This window comes from Stomoxys calcitrans, chromosome 3 (genome assembly GCF_963082655.1).
Source record: "Stomoxys calcitrans chromosome 3, idStoCalc2.1, whole genome shotgun sequence".
Lineage (NCBI taxonomy): Eukaryota > Metazoa > Arthropoda > Insecta > Diptera > Muscidae > Stomoxys > Stomoxys calcitrans.
This window is the reverse complement of record NC_081554.1, coordinates 112,617,437-112,640,234: the sequence shown is the minus strand read 5'-3', so window position 1 is coordinate 112,640,234 and position 22,798 is coordinate 112,617,437. Positions and strand designations below refer to the sequence as shown.

Below are 22,798 nucleotides of genomic sequence, written 5' to 3'. Positions count from 1 at the left end.
ATTTGCATAAATGGAATAAAGTAGACGGATGAAACCTTGTGGAACTCCTCTTGTCAGTGGCAGTAAATTGGAATTATTACATCCGTTGTTGGTGTATTGCGTTCTTTGCGATAAATATGTTGACATAAGCCTGGTGGCGGTATTTGAAAAGTTTAAAGTTATTAATTAATTTCTCAGAGAGTACAGAATAGTTGACGCAATCAAATGCCTTCGAGTGACAAGAAAGACAAGAGCGGCAATCTCAATGTTGTCAAGCCCTACACGTAGAGTTTCAACCACATCTGTGAGGGCAGTGAGGCTACTATGATTTGGCCTAACTCCGCATTGGCGAGTTATCAAGAGGATTTTGTCGTTTAGATAACATTGGATTTGGTTGTGGATAGGTTTTTTTAAAGACTTTGGACAGATATGGTAAGATTGCTATAAGCCGGAAATCTTCATAATTTTTAGGAATCGGAATGACTTTTACAACTTTTCAAGCTGTTGGGAAAGTACTGCAGTACTGTGTGAGATGTACGCGTATGTCTGCCTCTGATCCTCCGTCCTTTGTTATATTGCTCTCAAGATAGGAGAAGTTGGCAACGTCTTCAATGATATGGTCGTTTATAGTGATCAGTGCCAGATTTGATGTTCCTATCCACATCAATTTGGTCTTTGCTATGTTTATCCTTAAAACTACTTTGACAGCATTTACATTCAATCGTTCCAGTTTCACTTTTATGCGCTCGAAGCGATGCGCAAAGAGGCATATATTATCGGCGTAGCCGATGTCTCCGAGGAAATCGTTTATACCTCAGCATATGCCATGGAGTGCCTGAACATCAGCCGCTGCTACTACGAAGTCTAATAAAATTAAAAATAGCGTTGGTGACAGGATGCAACCCTGCTTCACTCCTTTGTCGATCCCGAAAGGTCGGCACTCTTTCCCATTGAAGCGAACTGAAACTTCAGCATTCCTATACAGCTCCTTAATTGGTGTCACGATGTCTTCAGGGACAACAGCGTGCTCCACATGAAACTTCGCGAAATTGTGTCAAAAGCACGCTCAAAGTCGATGTAGTATGAAGGGTATAGGTGTGAATTAAGTTCTGTAGGCTGTTTAATGATTATGTCAAGTGTTCGCCTGCACACTGCAGAAGAAGACTTGCCATCACTTTATTTATTGCGTTTAGCAATGTAATTCCCCTCTTTGGGATTGTGCCCATGATCACTTTCTTCCATCCCGAGAAGCAGCGTTTGTATCCCAGGCCTCCCTGGTTATTAGGATGTCCGAGATTAAAAATGTAAAAAGGATTGAAAGCATTGGGGTGCTTTTTGCAAAATCTTATTCATAAGTGTAACATTTTTTTCTAGAATCCAAATCACAATAAGGGACTTTAATAAAAGAGTGCGAATCATGCTACTTTAGAAGAGCGTTGATCCAGGAGGTCCCGTGGGACTTTTAAACCTTTGTATCGCATATGGTATGTATTTGAACATTACATACGACAAACAAACAAAATAATGTAGATTTCAGAAAGACCCAAAGCTCTGGGCAACAGTTTCATAACGTTTACGGAAGCATTACATTTCATATAGCCACTTGAAGGTTTAATGAAGCACACCGGGCCAGCTGGTCTACCTATATTCATTATATTTATTTATAATTTTTTTCAAAGGACTTTGCAAGTCCGATACAAAAATTCGCCAAGGCCGAACGTAATACGCTCTTTATTTTTTTTTTTTTTTCATCAATTGTATTTTGACTTAGAATATTTTGTTTTTGGAGAACCCGACTAATCGCGATTTATAGTTGTTTGCGGAGGCAAAAAATAAAATATACGAATAAATAATTATAATTCAAAATATTAAAAAGATCTTCTTTATTTAAATATTATTTGAAAAAAAAAACAATATATTACCTTCGAACAATTGGAATGGGTGCATGTTGGTGGACGAAAATCCAAGAGAACAATGTAACGAATAGCCAGTTGTCACAAAGCGAGGCTTATTATATCATTCGTTAGAATTTGAGAACTCTCACTTTGCGCGAAAACACCAAGTTTTTTGTTTGCTAGTGGTGAGCAAATTATTTTAATAAAGATTAAAATGTTTCCAATGTAATCACGCAATCATACTATTTGTTGTTAAACAATAGAGTTGATATTTTTGGTTTCTTCCTTTGAGAACTTGGCTAAGCTCTATGCAAAACATGCCCCTCCAAATTCAGAAATCTCTCTGTTATGTCTTCTCAGCCATGGCTCAGTAACGCAAATAGCATCCTTGTAAACAGATTTAATTGCTTTAGAATGGACCACCTTGAATGCTCGAAAAAGTTTCGTTATGAGTCTTATCATTGCATATAGATTATTATCATTTAGATTTGTTATTTGTAATATTTAGGAATAAAAAATGTTCAGGCACATTACTTTGACGGGAGTTAATTTTGTTAATGAAGAAAATTTTGAAAAGTCTATTTTAAATGTAGCATAAAAATTAATTTTATATTACCAATGCTTTTTTCCCAATTTATTAGGTTTATATTTCCCTTAAGCCTAATAAATAAATAAATTGTATTTAAAAATAAATTTTGAGCAGCTACAAAATCAGAGCAAATAGGCCCACTTTTTTACCAAAATTTTTATATAATTTTCGTATTTTACTTTGAAATACCTTTGTCCATCCATCTTGTCCCATTGAGTATACATGTCCATTTGGACATAGATCCCGAACTTTTTTATAAGTTTCGTATTCTTCTCTCAAGTACCTTTCGTTCGAATCCCATATGGTCGCGATCGGCGTACATGTCCGTTTTTGGGTGGGGCCGCCCCACTGCGACTTCACCTACCATAACGTGGCATACAAATTTTCACTTAAATCGAAATCTCCGAGATCTGGCGTTTTTAAAAATTTTGGTTAGGGGAGGGTCCATCCCCTCGCGGACAATACAAAATAAAGTACCATACTTTCACGGGGGGGCTAGACTCTACCATCTGTGAGAATTTCATGAAAATCAGTTCATTCAAAATCAGTTTTTGAGTCTATACGGAACAAACAAAACGCAACACTTTAATTTTTAATCCCTCCACCATAGGATGGTGCTATACTAATTTCGTCATTCTGTTTGTAACTCCTCGAAATATTCGCCTAAGACCACATAAAGTTTATTATTCTTGATCATCATGACATTTTAGTCGATCTAGCTATGTCCCTCCGTCTGTCTGTCGAAAGCACGCTAACTTTCAAAGGAGTGAAGCTAGCCGCTTGACATTTTGCACAAATGGGCCATATCGATACATGTTTTGTTATAGCTGTCATATAAACCGATCTTGGATCTTGACTTCTTGAGCCACTAGATGATACATTTTTTATCCGATTTGGCTGAAATTTTACATGACGTGTTTTGCTATATTTCCAACAACTGTGCTAAGTATGGTTAAAATGGGTCCATAACCTGATATAGCTATCATATAAACCAATCTGGGGTCTCGACTTCTTGAGCCTCTAGAGGGCGCAATTCCTACCGATTTTTGCATGACGTGTTTTGTTATGACTTTCAACAACTGTGCCAAGTATGATTCCACTTAGTCCATAACCTGATATAGCTGAATTGAATTTTTTGTTCTATATAAAGTTAGGTTAGGTTTAAGTGGCAGCCATCAGACCACACTTAGACGTTATCTTTCAATGTGATACCACAGGAACAGGAGAAGGAAGATGCCTTCTTGTTCTTACCGTTGAACCATCCAACAACTGGCGAATGTTCACATCCGCTTAATCAGACAAGTTCTCAAATAAATTAACCTAAAGTGGAAGTCCTTCTTACTGCCAGTGCGGGACACGTACTGCAGATGTTCTACAGTCTCTTATTCCTCGACGTCCTCACATCTCCTGCAAAAGTAGTTTCTTGCAACCTTTAGCCTGTCAGCAAGTTCTCTGATCAGACAATGACCGAGACGTCTGTTCTAGCCAAAGCCAGCAAAGCGGTAGACCTCTACAAGTGTAAATTTGGCCACATAATTTTCGAATGTTCATAACCCACCCTTTGTGGCCATCTATCATTCATTGCCCTTCGGGCCTGATCCTGAAAGCACAAGTAACATGTCGCTAGATGTATACCCACAGATTCCAGGTCCCCTGGAATGTGTAAGGTAGTTCTAGTTTCGCAAGCTCGTGCGCTCTCCAATTCCCTGGGATATCTCTGTGGCCCCGCACCCAGAACAGGTTAATTTTTAACTATTCTGCCATCTCGTTGAGAGATCTGCGACAGTGGATGACGATTTTTGAAATCAGAAAGACGTTCTCCAGGGATTCAATGGCTGCTTGGCTGTTTGAGAAGATATTTATACCAATCATCGATATGATATCATACCTAGGCCAACCCCCCCCCTTCTTTCATCGCGATGATCTTCGCGTGATACACACTACAGTGGTCGGGTAACCTTCTCGCTATGACCAGTCCTAGTTCTTCAGAATGCACTGCAAAGCCCACCTGATCATCCAATTTGGAACCATCCGGGCATTGTATCAAGGATAACACAGTTTCCGAAGCCGCCGCATGACCAAAGAGAAAGCTCACACAATTTGTCTAGCCACAATGCCCAGAGCCATTAGATGTAGTATTAAATTCAGTGCTTCAGATGGTGTCAGACTTTGGATCCGGTTAAGTATTGTACAGTAGGTGGACTTTTAAAGCGCCGTCCATCAGACCACAACACCATATAGCATAATAGATCTGACAACTGCATTATATACCTAATGAATGAAACGCGGTCTAAATCCCCAAAATTTTACCAATGGCACTCTTGCAGGTGTATAGGGCAAGAATTGCCTTTCTTGCCCTTTCCAAAATGTTGGATTTGAAGTTCAATTTTCTGGCCAGCCTAACACCCAGGTATTTTTTAAATGGAACATTCTCTCCTCCCAAGGATACTGGTTCCACTTATATTTCCTGCTGAAAAGAACTACTTCTGTCTTGCACAGATTTATGTCTTGACCACTTTCGGTAGCCCACTTTGCTGTTGCACGTAGAGCTTCCTGAAGTATATCTCTTAGAGTGCTGGGAAACTTTTCCTAACCGCATTCGCCGCGTCATCATCCACTTTTACGCCTTTTTCTTCCAGAGACAAAAATATGTTGTTAATGGCTATATTCCAAAGTAGATGAGACAGTACACCTCCTTGAGGTGTACCTCTGCTGACCCATCTTTTTAGATCCACAGGCCTGCCGTAATGTGTCTTTTTGTAAGTAAGTTATAAATAAATTTAAAACATTTGAACAAAAAAGTGTTGCCCAGCTGCACGTCGTGTGGTTTTGTCTATCGGTGAGCTAAAAATGGTAACCTTAACGCTAAGGTTTGCAACTCCTGCTATCACGCTGAACGTCATAATTGTGGGGGCATGGCGGCCTACACCTGCTAGGTCATTATGATTGATCAACTGTTTTGGGTTTAGGTGGTCCGCTAGATATATGAGCAGTCAACAATCTTGTACCTTTCATTTAATCCCATATCGTCATGATTGGTGTTTACAGCCGTTTGGTGGGGGACGTCTATATGAGGGTTGTGCGCCACACCTTATCTGCCACTTGAGCACAGACTCTACTCAAAAATCCCCCATTGTTTTAATGGTTCAAATAACCTATTGGAGGCGATTTTAAGAGGTAAAGCACCACCTAGATTCTTGGACACAAAGTTAATGTCATATTCGTAGTCTGCTCTCAAATGCGTTTCAATTAAGTTTCATCAAGCTATGATCGAGTACTATGGAGTAGTTTGCATTAATGGTGATAATTTTAGAACTATTATATAAAGCCTTGTTTGGCTTTCTTATTGAATCGATAAATTAAATTGAATTAAAAACAAGTAAAAAGGCGTTAAGTTCGGCCGGGCCGAACTTTGGATACCCACCACCTCCTTGCGGGTTCCAGTCTGGGACATTTCTCGCGAAGGGTATGACCCAACCAGGTCTAATTTCTCTTCCGGATTTCTACATCTACAGGAGAAGGGTTTTTATTATTTGCAATTATTCATTTGAAATACAGTTTGGTCAGAAAATTCGAAGTATTTGTCGTAGGCAGCGATTTATGAAAACTTGGATTTCATGGGTAGTCGCTTGTGACAAGCTTCAAGTTGCACAACCATATAATAAAATAGATTTCACACTACTGTCGAAGATCCTGACTTTTTCATTTCATTTTATTTATTTATTTGTAATACAACATGATTTTTATCTTGTAAATTACAGTACTTGGATAATAGTGTTTGTTTTACAATGTAAAGTTCTGAGATACAAATGGGATCTAATGAAAAGTAAATGGGACATTTTCCTTATCTTTTGAAATATAACTAAATAGTTTAGCATTAGATACTTTTTAATGTTCTCAAAGCAAACACAAATTAAATTGAAATCAAATTGAATTAGTTCAATGTTATATTTAATGCAGTTGTGTGTAATGTGAAAAGATGTTGTTCTTAAGACTTTGCGCGTTGCTAATGGTTTAAATGACATTTGGGAGTTGGTTCCAGAGACGGATTGTTGGTACGAGGAACTGATATTGAGATGATTTTCGCCAGTGTGTCATTTGTATGAGATTTCTTCCCCTTGAAGACATTGTAAATCGTGGTCTGTTATACAAGTACAGTGGCTTACACTTGCATATTATTTAATGAAGGAATATCAAAGACTTGTACTTTAAATATTTCTCAATCGACATCTTGAGTATTTGAAGTGAAAAAGATGACACTCTATGGAACTTTCTTAGACCAAACACGTAACGAACTGCATTGCTGCAGGTTGCTTGAAGCTTTTCTTTGACGACTACATCACAACCCGCAAAAATTTCGGCACCGTAGAGCAGTGTTGGCAAAATGTAGATCTTTACCAGAAGTATTCTGATATTTAAAGGTATTACCACATGCTGCATTGATTTGGTCAAACTTAGTCAAATATCCATTGAAAATTATGCCCAGATTCTTGGCGTCGATAGCCAATTCCATGAATTATGTTCCTAACTGCCTGCAGTGTGATGTTGAAGCTAATAGTGGCAGTTATATACCCTGGATAGATCAGTATTGAGATTATTTACACAAAATCATCAAAACAATTGGCGTTGCCAGACAAATACAATTGCACATCGTCTGCATACATATGTGTATTAGCAAATCGGACTTCATTTGGAAAATCATTTGCATAAATGGAATAAAGTAGACGGATGAAACCTTGTGGAACTCCTCTTGTCAGTGGCAGTAAATTGGAATTATTACATCCGTTGTTGGTGTATTGCGTTCTTTGCGATAAATATGTTGACATAAGCCTGGTGGCGGTATTTGAAAAGTTTAAAGTTATTAATTAATTTCTCAGAGAGTACAGAATAGTTGACGCAATCAAATGCCTTCGAGTGACAAGAAAGACAAGAGCGGCAATCTCAATGTTGTCAAGCCCTACACGTAGAGTTTCAACCACATCTGTGAGGGCAGTGAGGCTACTATGATTTGGCCTAACTCCGGATTGGCGAGTTATCAAGAGGATTTTGTCGTTTAGATAACATTGGATTTGGTTGTGGATAGGTTTTTTTAAAGACTTTGGACAGATATGGTAAGATTGCTATAAGCCGGAAATCTTCATAATTTTTAGGAATCGGAATGACTTTTACAACTTTTCAAGCTGTTGGGAAAGTACTGCAGTACTGTGTGAGATGTCACTGCATCTCCAAACCATGTTGAGTTTAAGAAAGGCGCTTCTATCCTTGTTGAAACGTACGCGTATGTCTGCCTCTGATCCTCCGTCCTTTGTTATATTGCTGTCAAGATAGGAGAAGTTGGCAACGTCTTCAATGATATGGTCGTTTATAGTGATCAGTGCCAGATTTGATGTTCCTATCCACATCAATTTGGTCTTTGCTATGTTTATCCTTAAAACTACTTTGACAGCATTTACATTCAATCGTTCCAGTTTCACTTTTATGCGCTCGAAGCGATGCGCAAAGAGGCATATATTATCGGCGTAGCCGATGTCTCCGAGGAAATCGTTTATACCTCAGCATATGCCATGGAGTGCCTGAACATTAGCTGCTGCTACTACGAAGTCTAATAAAATTAAAAATAGCGTTGGTGACAGGATGCAACCCTGCTTCACTCCTTTGTCGATCCCGAAAGGTCGGCACTCTTTCCCATTGAAGCGAACTGAAACTTCAGCATTCCTATACAGCTCCTTAATTGGTGTCACGATGTCTTCAGGGACAACAGCGTGCTCCACATGAAACTTCGCGAAATTGTGTCAAAAGCACGCTCAAAGTCGATGTAGTATGAAGGGTATAGGTGTGAATTAAGTTCTGTAGGCTGTTTAATGATTATGTCAAGTGTTCGCCTGCACACTGCAGAAGAAGACTTGCCATCACTTTATTTATTGCGTTTAGCAATGTAATGGATTGTGCCCATGATCACTTTCTTCCATCCCGAGAAGCAGCGTTTGTATCCCAGGCCTCCCTGGTTATTAGGATGTCCGAGATTAAAAATGTAAAAAGGATTGAAAGCATTGGGGTGCTTTTTGCAAAATCTTATTCATAAGTGTAACATTTTTTTCTAGAATCCAAATCACAATAAGGGACTTTAATAAAAGAGTGCGAATCATGCTACTTTAGAAGAGCGTTGATCCAGGAGGTCCCGTGGGACTTTTAAACCTTTGTATCGCATATGGTATATATTTGAACATTACATACGACAAACAAACAAAATAATGTAGATTTCAGAAAGACCCAAAGCTCTGGGCAACAGTTTCATAACGTTTACGGAAGCATTACATTTCATATAGCCACTTGAAGGTTTAATGAAGCACACCGGGCCAGCTGGTCTACCTATATTCATTATATTTATTTATAATTTTTTTCAAAGGACTTTGCAAGTCCGATACAAAAATTCGCCAAGGCCGAACGTAATACGCTCTTTATTTTATTTTTTTCATCAATTGTATTTTGACTTAGAATATTTTGTTTTTGGAGAACCCGACTAATCGCGATTTATAGTTGTTTGCGGAGGCAAAAAATAAAATATACGAATAAATAATTATAATTCAAAATATTAAAAAGATCTTCTTTATTTAAATATTATTTGAAAAAAAAAAAACAATATATTACCTTCGAACAATTGGAATGGGTGCATGTTGGTGGACGAAAATCCAAGAGAACAATGTAACGAATAGCCAGTTGTCACAAAGCGAGGCTTATTATATCATTCGTTAGAATTTGAGAACTCTCACTTTGCGCGAAAACACCAAGTTTTTTGTTTGCTAGTGGTGAGCAAATTATTTTAATAAAGATTAAAATGTTTCCAATGTAATCACGCAATCATACTATTTGTTGTTAAACAATAGAGTTGATATTTTTGGTTTCTTCCTTTGAGAACTTGGCTAAGCTCTATGCAAAACATGCCCCTCCAAATTCAGAAATCTCTCTGTTATGTCTTCTCAGCCATGGCTCAGTAACGCAAATAGCATCCTTGTAAACAGATTTAATTGCTTTAGAATGGACCACCTTGAATGCTCGAAAAAGTTTCGTTATGAGTCTTATCATTGCATATAGATTATTATCATTTAGATTTGTTATTTGTAATATTTAGGAATAAAAAATGTTCAGGCACATTACTTTGACGGGAGTTAATTTTGTTAATGAAGAAAATTTTGAAAAGTCTATTTTAAATGTAGCATAAAAATTAATTTTATATTACCAATGCTTTTTTCCCAATTTATTAGGTTTATATTTCCCTTAAGCCTAATAAATAAATAAATTGTATTTAAAAATAAATTTTGAGCAGCTACAAAATCAGAGCAAATAGGCCCACTTTTTTACCAAAATTTTTATATAATTTTCGTATTTTACTTTGAAATACCTTTGTCCATCCATCTTGTCCCATTGGGTATACATGTCCATTTGGACATAGATCCCGAACTTTTTTATAAGTTTCGTATTCTTCTCTCAAGTACCTTTCGTTCGAATCCCATATGGTCGCGATCGGCGTACATGTCCGTTTTTGGGTGGGGCCGCCCCACTGCGACTTCACCTACCATAACGTGGCATACAAATTTTCACTTAAATCGAAATCTCCGAGATCTGGCGTTTTTAAAAATTTTGGTTAGGGGAGGGTCCATCCCCTCGCGGACAATACAAAATAAAGTACCATACTTTCACGGGGGGGGGGGCTAGACTCTACCATCTGTGAGAATTTCATGAAAATCAGTTCATTCAAAATCAGGTTTTGAGTCTATACGGAACAAACAAAACGCAACACTTTAATTTTTAATCCCTCCACCATAGGATGGTGCTATACTAATTTCGTCATTCTGTTTGTAACTCCTCGAAATATTCGCCTAAGACCACATAAAGTTTATTATTCTTGATCATCATGACATTTTAGTCGATCTAGCTATGTCCCTCCGTCTGTCTGTCGAAAGCACGCTAACTTTCAAAGGAGTGAAGCTAGCCGCTTGACATTTTGCACAAATGGGCCATATCGATACATGTTTTGTTATAGCTGTCATATAAACCGATCTTGGATCTTGACTTCTTGAGCCACTAGATGATACATTTTTTATCCGATTTGGCTGAAATTTTACATGACGTGTTTTGCTATATTTCCAACAACTGTGCTAAGTATGGTTAAAATGGGTCCATAACCTGATATAGCTATCATATAAACCAATCTGGGGTCTCGACTTCTTGAGCCTCTAGAGGGCGCAATTCCTACCGATTTTTGCATGACGTGTTTTGTTATGACTTTCAACAACTGTGCCAAGTATGATTCCACTTAGTCCATAACCTGATATAGCTGAATTGAATTTTTTGTTCTATATAAAGTTAGGTTAGGTTTAAGTGGCAGCCATCAGACCACACTTAGACGTTATCTTTCAATGTGATACCACAGGAACAGGAGAAGGAAGATGCCTTCTTGTTCTTACCGTTGAACCATCCAACAACTGGCGAATGTTCACATCCGCTTAATCAGACAAGTTCTCAAATAAATTAACCTAAAGTGGAAGTCCTTCTTACTGCCAGTGCGGGACACGTACTGCAGATGTTCTACAGTCTCTTATTCCTCGACGTCCTCACATCTCCTGCAAAAGTAGTTTCTTGCAACCTTTAGCCTGTCAGCAAGTTCTCTGATCAGACAATGACCGAGACGTCTGTTCTAGCCAAAGCCAGCAAAGCGGTAGACCTCTACAAGTGTAAATTTGGCCACATAATTTTCGAATGTTCATAACCCACCCTTTGTGGCCATCTATCATTCATTGCCCTTCGGGCCTGATCCTGAAAGCACAAGTTACATGTCGCTAGATGTATACCCACAGATTCCAGGTCCCCTGGAATGTGTAAGGTAGTTCTAGTTTCGCAAGCTCGTGCGCTCTCCAATTCCCTGGGATATCTCTGTGGCCCCGCACCCAGAACAGGTTAATTTTTAACTATTCTGCCATCTCGTTGAGAGATCTGCGACAGTGGATGACGATTTTTGAAATCAGAAAGACGTTCTCCAGGGATTCAATGGCTGCTTGGCTGTTTGAGAAGATATTTATACCAATCATCGATATGATATCATACCTAGGCCAACCCCCCCCCTTCTTTCATCGCGATGATCTTCGCGTGATACACACTACAGTGGTCGGGTAACCTTCTCGCTATGACCAGTCCTAGTTCTTCAGAATGCACTGCAAAGCCCACCTGATCATCCAATTTGGAACCATCCGGGCATTGTATCAAGGATAACACAGTTTCCGAAGCCGCCGCATGACCAAAGAGAAAGCTCACACAATTTGTCTAGCCACAATGCCCAGAGCCATTAGATGTAGTATTAAATTCAGTGCTTCAGATGGTGTCAGACTTTGGATCCGGTTAAGTATTGTACAGTAGGTGGACTTTTAAAGCGCCGTCCATCAGACCACAACACCATATAGCATAATAGATCTGACAACTGCATTATATACCTAATGAATGAAACGCGGTCTAAATCCCCAAAATTTTACCAATGGCACTCTTGCAGGTGTATAGGGCAAGAATTGCCTTTCTTGCCCTTTCCAAAATGTTGGATTTGAAGTTCAATTTTCTGGCCAGCCTAACACCCAGGTATTTTGTAAATGGAACATTCTCTCCTCCCAAGGATACTGGTTCCACTTATATTTCCTGCTGAAAAGAACTACTTCTGTCTTGCACAGATTTATGTCTTGACCACTTTCGGTAGCCCACTTTGCTGTTGCACGTAGAGCTTCCTGAAGTATATCTCTTAGAGTGCTGGGAAACTTTTCCTAACCGCATTCGCCGCGTCATCATCCACTTTTACGCCTTTTTCTTCCAGAGACAAAAATATGTTGTTAATGGCTATATTCCAAAGTAGATGAGACAGTACACCTCCTTGAGGTGTACCTCTGCTGACCCATCTTTTTAGATCCACAGGCCTGCCGTAATGTGTCTTTTTGTAAGTAAGTTATAAATAAATTTAAAACATTTGAACAAAAAAGTGTTGCCCAGCTGCACGTCGTGTGGTTTTGTCTATCGGTGAGCTAAAAATGGTAACCTTAACGCTAAGGTTTGCAACTCCTGCTATCACGCTGAACGTCATAATTGTGGGGGCATGGCGGCCTACACCTGCTAGGTCATTATGATTGATCAACTGTTTTGGGTTTAGGTGGTCCGCTAGATATATGAGCAGTCAACAATCTTGTACCTTTCATTTAATCCCATATCGTCATGATTGGTGTTTACAGCCGTTTGGTGGGGGACGTCTATATGAGGGTTGTGCGCCACACCTTATCTGCCACTTGAGCACAGACTCTACTCAAAAATCCCCCATTGTTTTAATGGTTCAAATAACCTATTGGAGGCGATTTTAAGAGGTAAAGCACCACCTAGATTCTTGGACACAAAGTTAATGTCATATTCGTAGTCTGCTCTCAAATGCGTTTCAATTAAGTTTCATCAAGCTATGATCGAGTACTATGGAGTAGTTTGCATTAATGGTGATAATTTTAGAACTATTATATAAAGCCTTGTTTGGCTTTCTTATTGAATCGATAAATTAAATTGAATTAAAAACAAGTAAAAAGGCGTTAAGTTCGGCCGGGCCGAACTTTGGATACCCACCACCTCGGATATATATGTGAACCACCTTTCCTCAAAATCCGGTGCAAAATTCATACCTTATGCCCCATAGCAGCTATGTTCCAATATGGACCAGATACTAATAAGTAAAAGTTATTGTTCAATTGTATATAACAAAATATTGGTATTTTTAGTAGTTATATCTAAAAATAAACCGATCTGAACTATATACCACACGGATGTCGAAAAGCATAACATAAGTCAGTGTGTCAGATTTCAGTGCAATCGGATTAAAAATGCGCCTTTTATGGGGCCAAGACTTTAAATCGAGAGATCGGTTTATATGGCAGCTATATGCAAATCTTGATCGATCTAGACCAACTTGCAGAAAAATGTGTGTTAGGCCCATAAAATGCTTTTATGGGCCTAAGCCCCTGAATCGGAGGATCGGTCTATATGGCAGCTATATCAAAATCTAAACCGATCTGAGCCATATTGAGGGAAGATGTCGAAGGGCCTAAGACAACTCACTGTCCCGAATTTCAGCAAAATCGGATAATAAATGTGGCTTTTATGGGCCTAAGACCCTAAATTGGAGGATCGGTCTATATGGTAGCTATATCCAAATCTGGACCGATCTGGGCCAAATTGACGGAGGATGACGAAGGGCCTAACACAACTCACTGTCCCAAATTTCCGCAAAATCGGATAATAAATGTGGCCTTTATTGGCCTAAGACCCTAAATCGGCGGATCGGTCTATATGGGGGCTATATCAAGATATAGTCCGATATAGCCCATCTTCGAACTTAACCTGCTTATGGATAAAAAAAGAACCTCAGCTCAATATCTCTATTTGTGAAGACTGTAGCGTGATTTCAACAGACAGACGAACAGACGGACGGACATGTCTAGATCGTCTTAGATTTTTACGCTGATCAAGAATATATATATTTTATAGGGTCGGAAATGGATATTTCGATATGTTGCAAACGGAATGACAAAATGAATATACCCCCATCCGTCGGTGGTGGGTATAATTAATATTCTCATTTGGGGGGGCTTCTATGTGGGTGGGACAATTACGTGGACCTCATTTTTTATGTAATATTCTAGCCTACTCCGGAATACCTTTTATTTTAGTTCCCTTTTGATTTGTACGTCCAATATGTCTCTTTGGAAGAGTTTTTGAGGGACGCCTTGGATACTTGATCCCAATTTGTAATACCATATTCGAATTCTCATATTGTCCCCATGGGTCCGCCTTTGATTTTAAGTAATGTTTTTGGGGCAACGGGGGAGGGTCCGCCCCTTCCAATATCAACAAATTATAAAGCCTATCCCTGCTTCCTGACCATATTCATAATATACTCTTCATTTGAGTCCCATATTGTCATGATCATCCAAAAAGCCTATGTTAGGGTATTTTGGGTCCAGTTACTTGGACCCAATTTTTAATATTGAATTCGTACTTAACTCTTAATATCTTTTATTTGGGTTCCATATTGTCCCTGTCGGGCAACTTTTATTTTTGGGTAGTACATTTGGAGTAAGGGTTCGGAAAATAATAATAATTTTTAATAAATATTTTGCTATTTTATTAGTTGTTTTTGGGATTTAAACAGTGGTGTTTTTTTGTGAAAATTTCGACACTACCGATTTTATTTGGAAAAGATATAGATTTTTTAACAATACCAAATTTTAAAAGATCTGACCAAATTATGGCTAATATACCGATAATTGTACATATCGGATAAAAAATATATATTGGAGCTATATTTAAATCTGAACCGATTTTTCCCAAATCATTAGTAACATATTTTTTAAAAGAAATACCAATTTACAAATTTTGGGAACGCTGGTTTCATTGTAAAGATTTTTTGCGGCAAATTTTCAATTTCAAATCAATTTCAATTCCGATCGTGGCAGGAGGACTTCCAGACTCCTGCAATTCTCCAGACTTTAGAGCTGTGGTCGAACTATCGACCAACAAATGCTGAATCTTCTCCTGATTCCTCAACCGTACCGCTTCTATAGATCTTCAACTTCAACTTGTTGAATCCGTAGGACACAACTCCATCAGCTTGTATAGGTCTGCGAGACAGCCGGAGCTTATGACGAATACTGCATGTCTTCGGTCGCCATCAGCCTCATCCCTATCTTCCAGTCCGTAGTTTAAAGATTGGAATTAAAGTCGCTTTGTCTCCCAAGTATGGATTCAGGATCTGGGGGAATCCTTGATTTCCAAGCATGTGCGATTGGTCGAGAAGGAATATCTTCCTTCTTGACTTAATGCTGTGCTGTGCGCATGCCCAGATCTCGCCAATCTTCTTTAGGGCGCAAACCAGCTTGGGTCATCTCAGGCTCGAGGAGGCCGAGGTAATTCCAAAAGGACATTGGATGGCAGTTTATTGACTATCCCACTCCAATTGTTCCTGTTCTTCTCCTTAGTCGGCAACTACCATCATCAAGCTGTCCTTAGCGACATTAGCAAAGTGCCTTAGTTCCTTTGGGGATGGGATGTCGCCCAGGTGATCACAGCCTTTTGGCTGACTGCGGTGCCGTTGACGAATGTAGAGGTGTAGCCTGTGCAGCGAATCGCCGAGCCCCATTTATGGAGTGTATTGGTTTGACAGAGTAGGCCGATGGCATAGGCAAATAAGAGGCATGCGAAGATAGAAAAGGTTCGGCCTTGTACTTAACAATCGTACCGGGTGTCTTCGTCAAAAGTCCCTGCTGACCAGTAATCTGTCGGCTAGTGGAGCCTGGGGCAACCGCTCCACCAGTCGAGGTCTCAGTAGCAGACAACATGTTACGGACTGATACCACTAACGCATCTATTGGGCCTTTGGAGTCTATTCTAAGCCTACTCCGGGCCTCTAGATCTGCCGCTCCACTGGAAACAGACCCAGATCATCAACCGCCAACTGGATAACACCATCGTAGCTATCTTTGAGTGACTTAAAAAATATCTCCGAAAATAATAAAAATATCTACCTATTACGAGATACAGAAAATTCTTACTTGAATACCTTTTATAGTCATCTCTCCGCCTTGTGTGATGACGTTTTGTATTAAAGGTGCACCTTCTAAACTACGCACCAGGTTATCCAGAATCATGAGTTCAAGAAAATTTTAAATAATTCTGTATAAAACTTGTCTAGATTGACGACGTTTCCGACGTATCTATATATTCTACTTAGGAAATTGGGTTTCTACTGGACATACAAATGAGGTTGCATTCTGGACTACTGGTGACAACTTTTTTGTTTTAATATATTTGCCACGCAGGTTAAACAAACGGAGTCAAGCAAGATCACACTAGAGCAGCAAGTGAAATCTGAGAAGGAGAAATTGTCCAAACTGGAGAAAGACTTGGAGAAAGAGCGCAAAGACAGAGAAAAGCTTGAGGGTAAGTTGAGCCAAAAGGATAGTGAGCTCTTACAGGCACGAAAGGCTGCCGACAAGAGCAAACTTACAATGGAAAAGGAAATAAAGGAGCTGAAGTCTAGAGCATCCAAGTCAGACTCAAAGCAAGTGCAGGACCTCAAAAAACAGCTCGAGGAATTTCAGGAATCTTTGGACAATGAGTCCAAGCGTTACAATGATCTCAACGTTCGATGGGAGAAGCTGTCTGAAGAGACAATACTGATGCGGGCTCAGTTGTCTACAGAGAAAAATAATCTCCAAGCTGAATTGAATAGTGCCAATCAAAAAATATCTGAACTCGAAACGATTCGTGTTAATCGCACAGAATTGGCGAAGAAGCTAAACGAGGCCCAAAAGAAGATACAAGAGTTGGAAACGAAAACTTTGAAAAACAACTCCAAAGAATACGAGAAGACCATGTTACAGAACAAGCTGGATGAAAAAACGCATGAGTATGAGCGTCTGAAAAGGGAGAATGAAATGAACATCGACTTGGTGTTCCAGCTGAGAAAGGACAACGATGATTTGAATCGGAAACTAAACGATTTCAGCCGCATTGAACAGGCACAAACATCACTCAACGGACACAGTGCCGACTTAGAGAATGAAATAAAGTCATTGACACGAAAGTAAGTTAGCTAGCATGGAGCTCTTTGTGGCGTATTTAGTATTAGAATGTTGAATCTATCTACAGATTGGAAAGCGCTGAGCTTCAATTGAAGTCTGAGGTGGCAACAACACGCCTGAGGTATGAGCAGCAAGTGAAAACTTTAAGTGGCGAATTAACGTCAATGCAGGTACGCATTAACATTGACTAGACCGAACTACTAATCTTTGGTAACTACTGTTTTTAGCGACAATGCGAAAGATTCAAAAAGGATAGAGATGCATTCAAACAAATGCTGGAGTCAGCCCAGAAGAAAATCGGTGATCTGAAAGCAAATAATGCTGGCCGGCAAAGCCGAGGATCCATGCACAGCAGTGACGAAGATGACAAGAGCAAAATTGCCTATCTGGAGCAACAGGTATGGAGAAGGCTGCATACAGCAACTTTGTATTAAGTGTATTCCTTTTTAGATTGGCAGCTTGGAAGATCAGCTGGTCGAAGCGCGTTTGGAAGTTAGTAAAGTAAAGACTGAATTAGTGTCGGAGCGCAGTGCTAATGAAATAAAAATATCTGAAATGCAATCAAAACTAAACGAATTCGAAGAGGAGCGTGTTATTGGCTCGGGCCGTACCAAGATCCCTGGCATGAAGACAAAACTCGAGTTATCTTGGCAGAAAGAGCGCGAAGACCAACAACGCTTATTGCAGGAGACCTCTACCCTAGCACGTGACTTGAGGCAAACACTTTTCGAAGTGGAGCGGGAACGCGACAAAGAGCGTTTGGAGTCAAAGCGACGTCTGGAGCAGTTGAAACGAACCACAGAAGAAGAAATGGAAGAGGGTCGTCGCAAAATTGCTGAACTGCAATGTGATCTTCTGGAATTGCGTGATGTGCATGCTAAGTTAAGAACCTCCAATGAGAAACTTCGGAGAGAGCGAGAGCGTTACGAAAAGGAGCTTATTAAGCGGCGAATGGAACAAGAAGGCGGCGAACGCAAACTTGGGGCTCTACTCCACACAGTAGACGAATTAGTGAAAATAGCGCCCGACTTAACCGCCAGCAGAATAGGTGCAACAACAGCAAATGATCTACGGCCGGAGCCCTCAGCGGCCAGAAGAAATCGGAGTCCATCTCCCTCAATGAATACCTCACACGTTTCCAGTGTCTTGGCTAGGCTGGCTGAAGCTTCCGAGGATATGCGTAAGTTCCAACGGGTCAACGAAGAGGAACATGAACGCTATCGCATGAGGCGAAGCAACCTAAGGCGAGCAGCGTCTCAAGAGAACGACCCCCATGGCAGTCAAAGTTCTGTAGCCAGTTCGGCTAGCACCCAGAGAATCAGCACAAAAATATCTCGTTCTGGTCACAATGGAAGTCTGATACGAAAAAGTTTATCTTTGGATCATTCAATTCAAAAAGATCAGGTAAAATATTTTTCCGCAATCAGACGGTTGTTTTTTGTGAATTTTATAGTTGCTATGGATTTCTTAGAATATATGGCGTCAAGATGATGGCAGTGTATCTTCAATGCAGTCCATTGATTCCGAGTTAGGAGGTATGGTGCGCGACTCCAGCTTCGATTCCCGGTTAGATTCTCGCCTATCTGGAGGATCCACACAGAGCGATATACCAAGAGGGCCACGTAAGAAGAAGAAGGGTCTTATGGGTAAACTTAGAAGTTTTGCCAAAAGTGGTCGCAACTCCGAGAGTGAAATATCTGTGGGTATGAATAGGCCGTTGCGCTGGCGAAAATGAAAATGTTTTGCCTTTTCCTTTCACAGATTCAAGGATCAGACTCTGATATCAGTGTAGCAAGTGACATGAGAGCGAGTAAAAAGGACTTACGAGGTCGTTTATCAGGCATGTTTAAACGATCTGGTTCTACATCACGCAGTGGCAGTACGGAACGAATGTCAAGCGAACACAGGCCAGTGGCCGTTACAGTAGTCGGTGACGAAAATGGACCACAGCCCAGAGATCCGCCGCCTGCCAATTCTGTCAACCCAAAACCAATTCGATCAGTATGCTTTGTATAACACCTCATGCCATCATGGCTTTTGTCTGATATCTGTTTTTATTTTCAGATTGCGAAGCCACCGACTCCCACCACTCCGATAACAAAACGGAAAATGGCCAAATGATAATTAATTGTAATTACAATATTTTTGTAATTTGTATTGTTATTTTTTAATATTATTATTTTTTTTTCTTATTCTGATTTTTCACATACCATAGCATCTTTTTATGAATAAAAAACTATACATATACAAATTCTGTTGAAGGGTTACGAAGATCGTCTGTGTTTTTTCTCCGCATAATACCATATAGGTTCAGTCTAAGTTTTAAATAAAAACTGTCTGTGCTGTGCTCTGTAGCTCCTTTTGGAGGCATTTCTTCAACTTATATATGAAAATTGATATATGTGTGAATACTGCGTGACGAATGCTAATTTAACGCAAATTTTCGACTGAAGTATATGATATATTTTTGTATGAAAAAAATGTGTTTAATATACCTATGGTGAATTAAGGGGTTTGAAAATATTTTCGAATGAAAAAAATTGTTTCTCCCATATATTGTTAAAAAAATTGTCATAAAGTTGTGTGACGCACACTACAAAAGATGGAAATGCCTTTCAAGGTTAAGCCTAGTACTAACTTCATTCACACGAAAATTGTCTATAAGTTGGTGGCGAAATATGTCGCATTCTATTTGACGACATTACACAAACTAAGCCATACATCAAAAGCAACAACTATGAAACAGAGTTGCTTGGACCAAGCTCGTGAGTATTTAATTGCATTTGCAATTAATTGAAGCGAAATTGTATTGGCGAAGCGCCATGTCGCTGGTATTATGCTCAAAGAACTCAGTACCACTTCTGTGTTCGCATTTTTTTATAATGCGTTTTGGAAGTTGTTCGGGGTAAAAGTCGAAGCCAGTCACTAGGCTTTAGTGTATATTTTGATCATTGCTAGCGATTTTGCATAGTAAACCTCAAAAATGCTATTCTATTAGGCCTGTTCGCATAGCTGGAATCGCAAAAACTTTTCGAATTCAACTTCTATTTATATTCCGGAAATCAGAAATCACAAAAATTTTCCGCTTTCAAATCGTCAGACTTGTCTCTGCGAATTCCGAAATAACTCCTGATTTCATTATAATCTGGAAATATTTTTCAAAATTGTTCCTCACAATGTATTGCTGCATACCTATACAACTAAATCAACATATCCATTTTTAGAATTTTTAACATTGGTTAGGTTAGGCTGAAAAGAGGGTGCGAACATTAATCCGCCCCAAACCACTTTTTTAAAAAGAATTTTGATTTGATTCATAGAGAACAACATTCCAAATTCAGCGCTGTTGCTGTTGGTGTATTTTGCGAATTCAATGCAAAACACAGTCAAATAAAATGTAAAAATTTGTATGGGAGCTACATCCAAATCTGAACCGATTTTAATGAAATCTCGCACATATGTTAAGATCAGTAACAAAACAATCCGTGCCAAATTTTGTGCAGATCAGTTACAAATTGTAAATCGGGCCATACATATATATTGGAGCTATATCCAAATCTAAAGCGATTTTGATGAAATTTAGCAGATATGTTAAAATTAGTTGCTAAACAATCCATGCCAAAATTTGTGCAGATCGGTTGAAATTTTAACTACTTCGGCCAGTGAAGTGCAAATCGGGCGATGCATATATATAGGAGCTATATCTAAATCTGAACCGATTTTTATCAAAATCAATAGCGTTCGTCATTGGGCCAAAAATGTGATATGTGCAAAATTTCGTGATGATTGGACAACAAATAAGACCTTACAAGAATACATGCACTCACAGACGGACATGGCTAAATCAAATCAGAAAGGGATTCTGAGTCGATCGGTATACTTATCAATGGGTCTAGCTCTTCTCCTTCTTAGCGTTGCAAACAAATGCACAAATCTATAATACCCTGTACCACAGTGGTGGTGTAGGGTATAAATATACACGATTTTTTACATTCACTATTAAATACCTATAATTTGACCATGAATCGTCTTATCAACGAACAATTCTTGCAAATTATTGAATTTTATTATCAAAATGCGTACTCTTTTGAGAAAGCTCATCGCGCGCTTCTTCCATTTTATGGACGAAGCTCATTTTTGGCTCAATGGCTACGTAAATAAGTAGAATTGCAGATTTTGGATTGAAGATCAGCCAGAAGCATTGGAGCTACCAATGCGTCCAGAAAAAGTCACAGTTTGGTGCGGTTTATGGACTGGTGGCATCATTGGACCGTACTTCTTCAAAGATGATGAGAATCGTAACGTAACTGTGAATGGCAAGCGCTACTGTGAAATGATATCCAACTTTTTTTTTCCAAAATGCAAGAGCTTGATTTGCATGACATGTGGTTTCAACAAGACGGTGCCACATGACACACAGCACTCGTACCAATGGACTTTTTGAGAGACGAATCCGGTGAACATTTTATTTCACGTTCGGAACCGGCCAATTGGCCGTATAGATCGTGCGATTTAACGTTTTTAGGGTACTTTTTGTGGTGCTATGTTAAAGCTCATGTCTATACAGCCAAGCCCGATTCAATTGACTCATTGGAACACAACATTGAAGCATTTATTCGAGAAATGTTGGAAAGAGTATGGCAAAATTGGACTAAGGGGATGCACCATTTGAGGCGCAGTGACGGGCAACATTTGCATGAAATAATCTTCAAACATTAAATTATATGGACCTTACTATCGATTCAAATAACTATTTCATGAATTTTTCTGAATTTTATCCGTTTTATTTACTTAAAAATTTCGTGTAGCTCTTAAAAAAACCAACCTTTGTTAAGAATTTATTTTTGTTTTTTTTTTTCAATTCATACAAATGCTTTTTTGCCTTTACAAGACATTTTCTATAAATATATACAAAATTTTGTTCTGTGGCTGTGTAATAAAAGTTGTGTAGGTCAGAATAAAAAATGATGTTGTGGCAAAATTTGGTTTTCGATTTGCATTTTATCATCATACGATTCCAAAACCAAATAAGAACATAGATTGATAGGTTTAGTTAGATTTAAGTGGCAGTCTGTCATCGGACTCACTTAGACGTTATCGTCCATTATGATACCCCAGGAATAGGAGAAGGAAGATGCCTTTCTACCGTTGAACCATCCAGATTGCTTAAAAAAGCCCAACAACTTGCGAATGTTTGCATCCGCTAAATCAGACAATTTCTCAAAGAAATGAGAACCTAAAGTGGAATTCCTTCTGAATGCCAGTGCGGGACACATATACAGCAGATGCTCTATAGTCTCTTCTTGAATTTGAATTCAGAACTGCATCATCCAGGCATCTAATGGCTGCCTGGTGGTCTGATAAGGTATTTATGCCAGTTGTCGCTTTGGCATTATATCTAAGCCATTCCCTCGCCATTCGCAAGGATCTCCGCTTGATACACACTACTTTGGTCGGATAACCTTCTTCTGGTTCTTTAGAGTACACCCGAAAGCCCACCTGATCGTCTAGTTTAGATAAGATTTATGATTTTTATTTAAAAAAGATATAAATTAGCACTATTAGAAATTTAAATTCTTATAAAGAAGTTTGCTAATTATCAAAGTTAATTTCGAGGTTCCTTATCAATGATATTAAGACTTATGCTCTACAACTTAGAAACAAAAACAATATATTTCAAGTTA

At 39.1% G+C, this 22,798-nt stretch overlaps 1 protein-coding gene across 6 annotated transcripts in view; it reads left to right on the top strand.

The window, feature by feature from the left end:
* Positions 1-19,385, top strand: part of LOC106094615 (trichohyalin) — a 100,314-nt gene extending 80,929 nt beyond the window's left edge. For 4 of the 6 annotated variants that reach the window (XM_059364864.1, XM_059364865.1, XM_059364866.1 and 1 more), the window contains exons 11-17: positions 16,350-17,116; positions 17,182-17,284; positions 17,342-17,512; positions 17,565-18,518; positions 18,586-18,813; positions 18,876-19,115; positions 19,179-19,385. In XM_059364864.1, coding sequence (XP_059220847.1) covers positions 16,350-17,116; positions 17,182-17,284; positions 17,342-17,512; positions 17,565-18,518; positions 18,586-18,813; positions 18,876-19,115; positions 19,179-19,235 — 2,520 coding nt within the window. In that variant the 3' untranslated portion in view covers positions 19,236-19,385. The remainder of the gene's footprint in view (positions 1-16,349; positions 17,117-17,181; positions 17,285-17,341; positions 17,513-17,564; positions 18,519-18,585; positions 18,814-18,875; positions 19,116-19,178) is intronic. The other 2 variants (XM_059364863.1, XM_059364867.1) reach the window with 2 other exon arrangements.
* Positions 19,386-22,798: the final 3,413 nt, after the last annotated feature.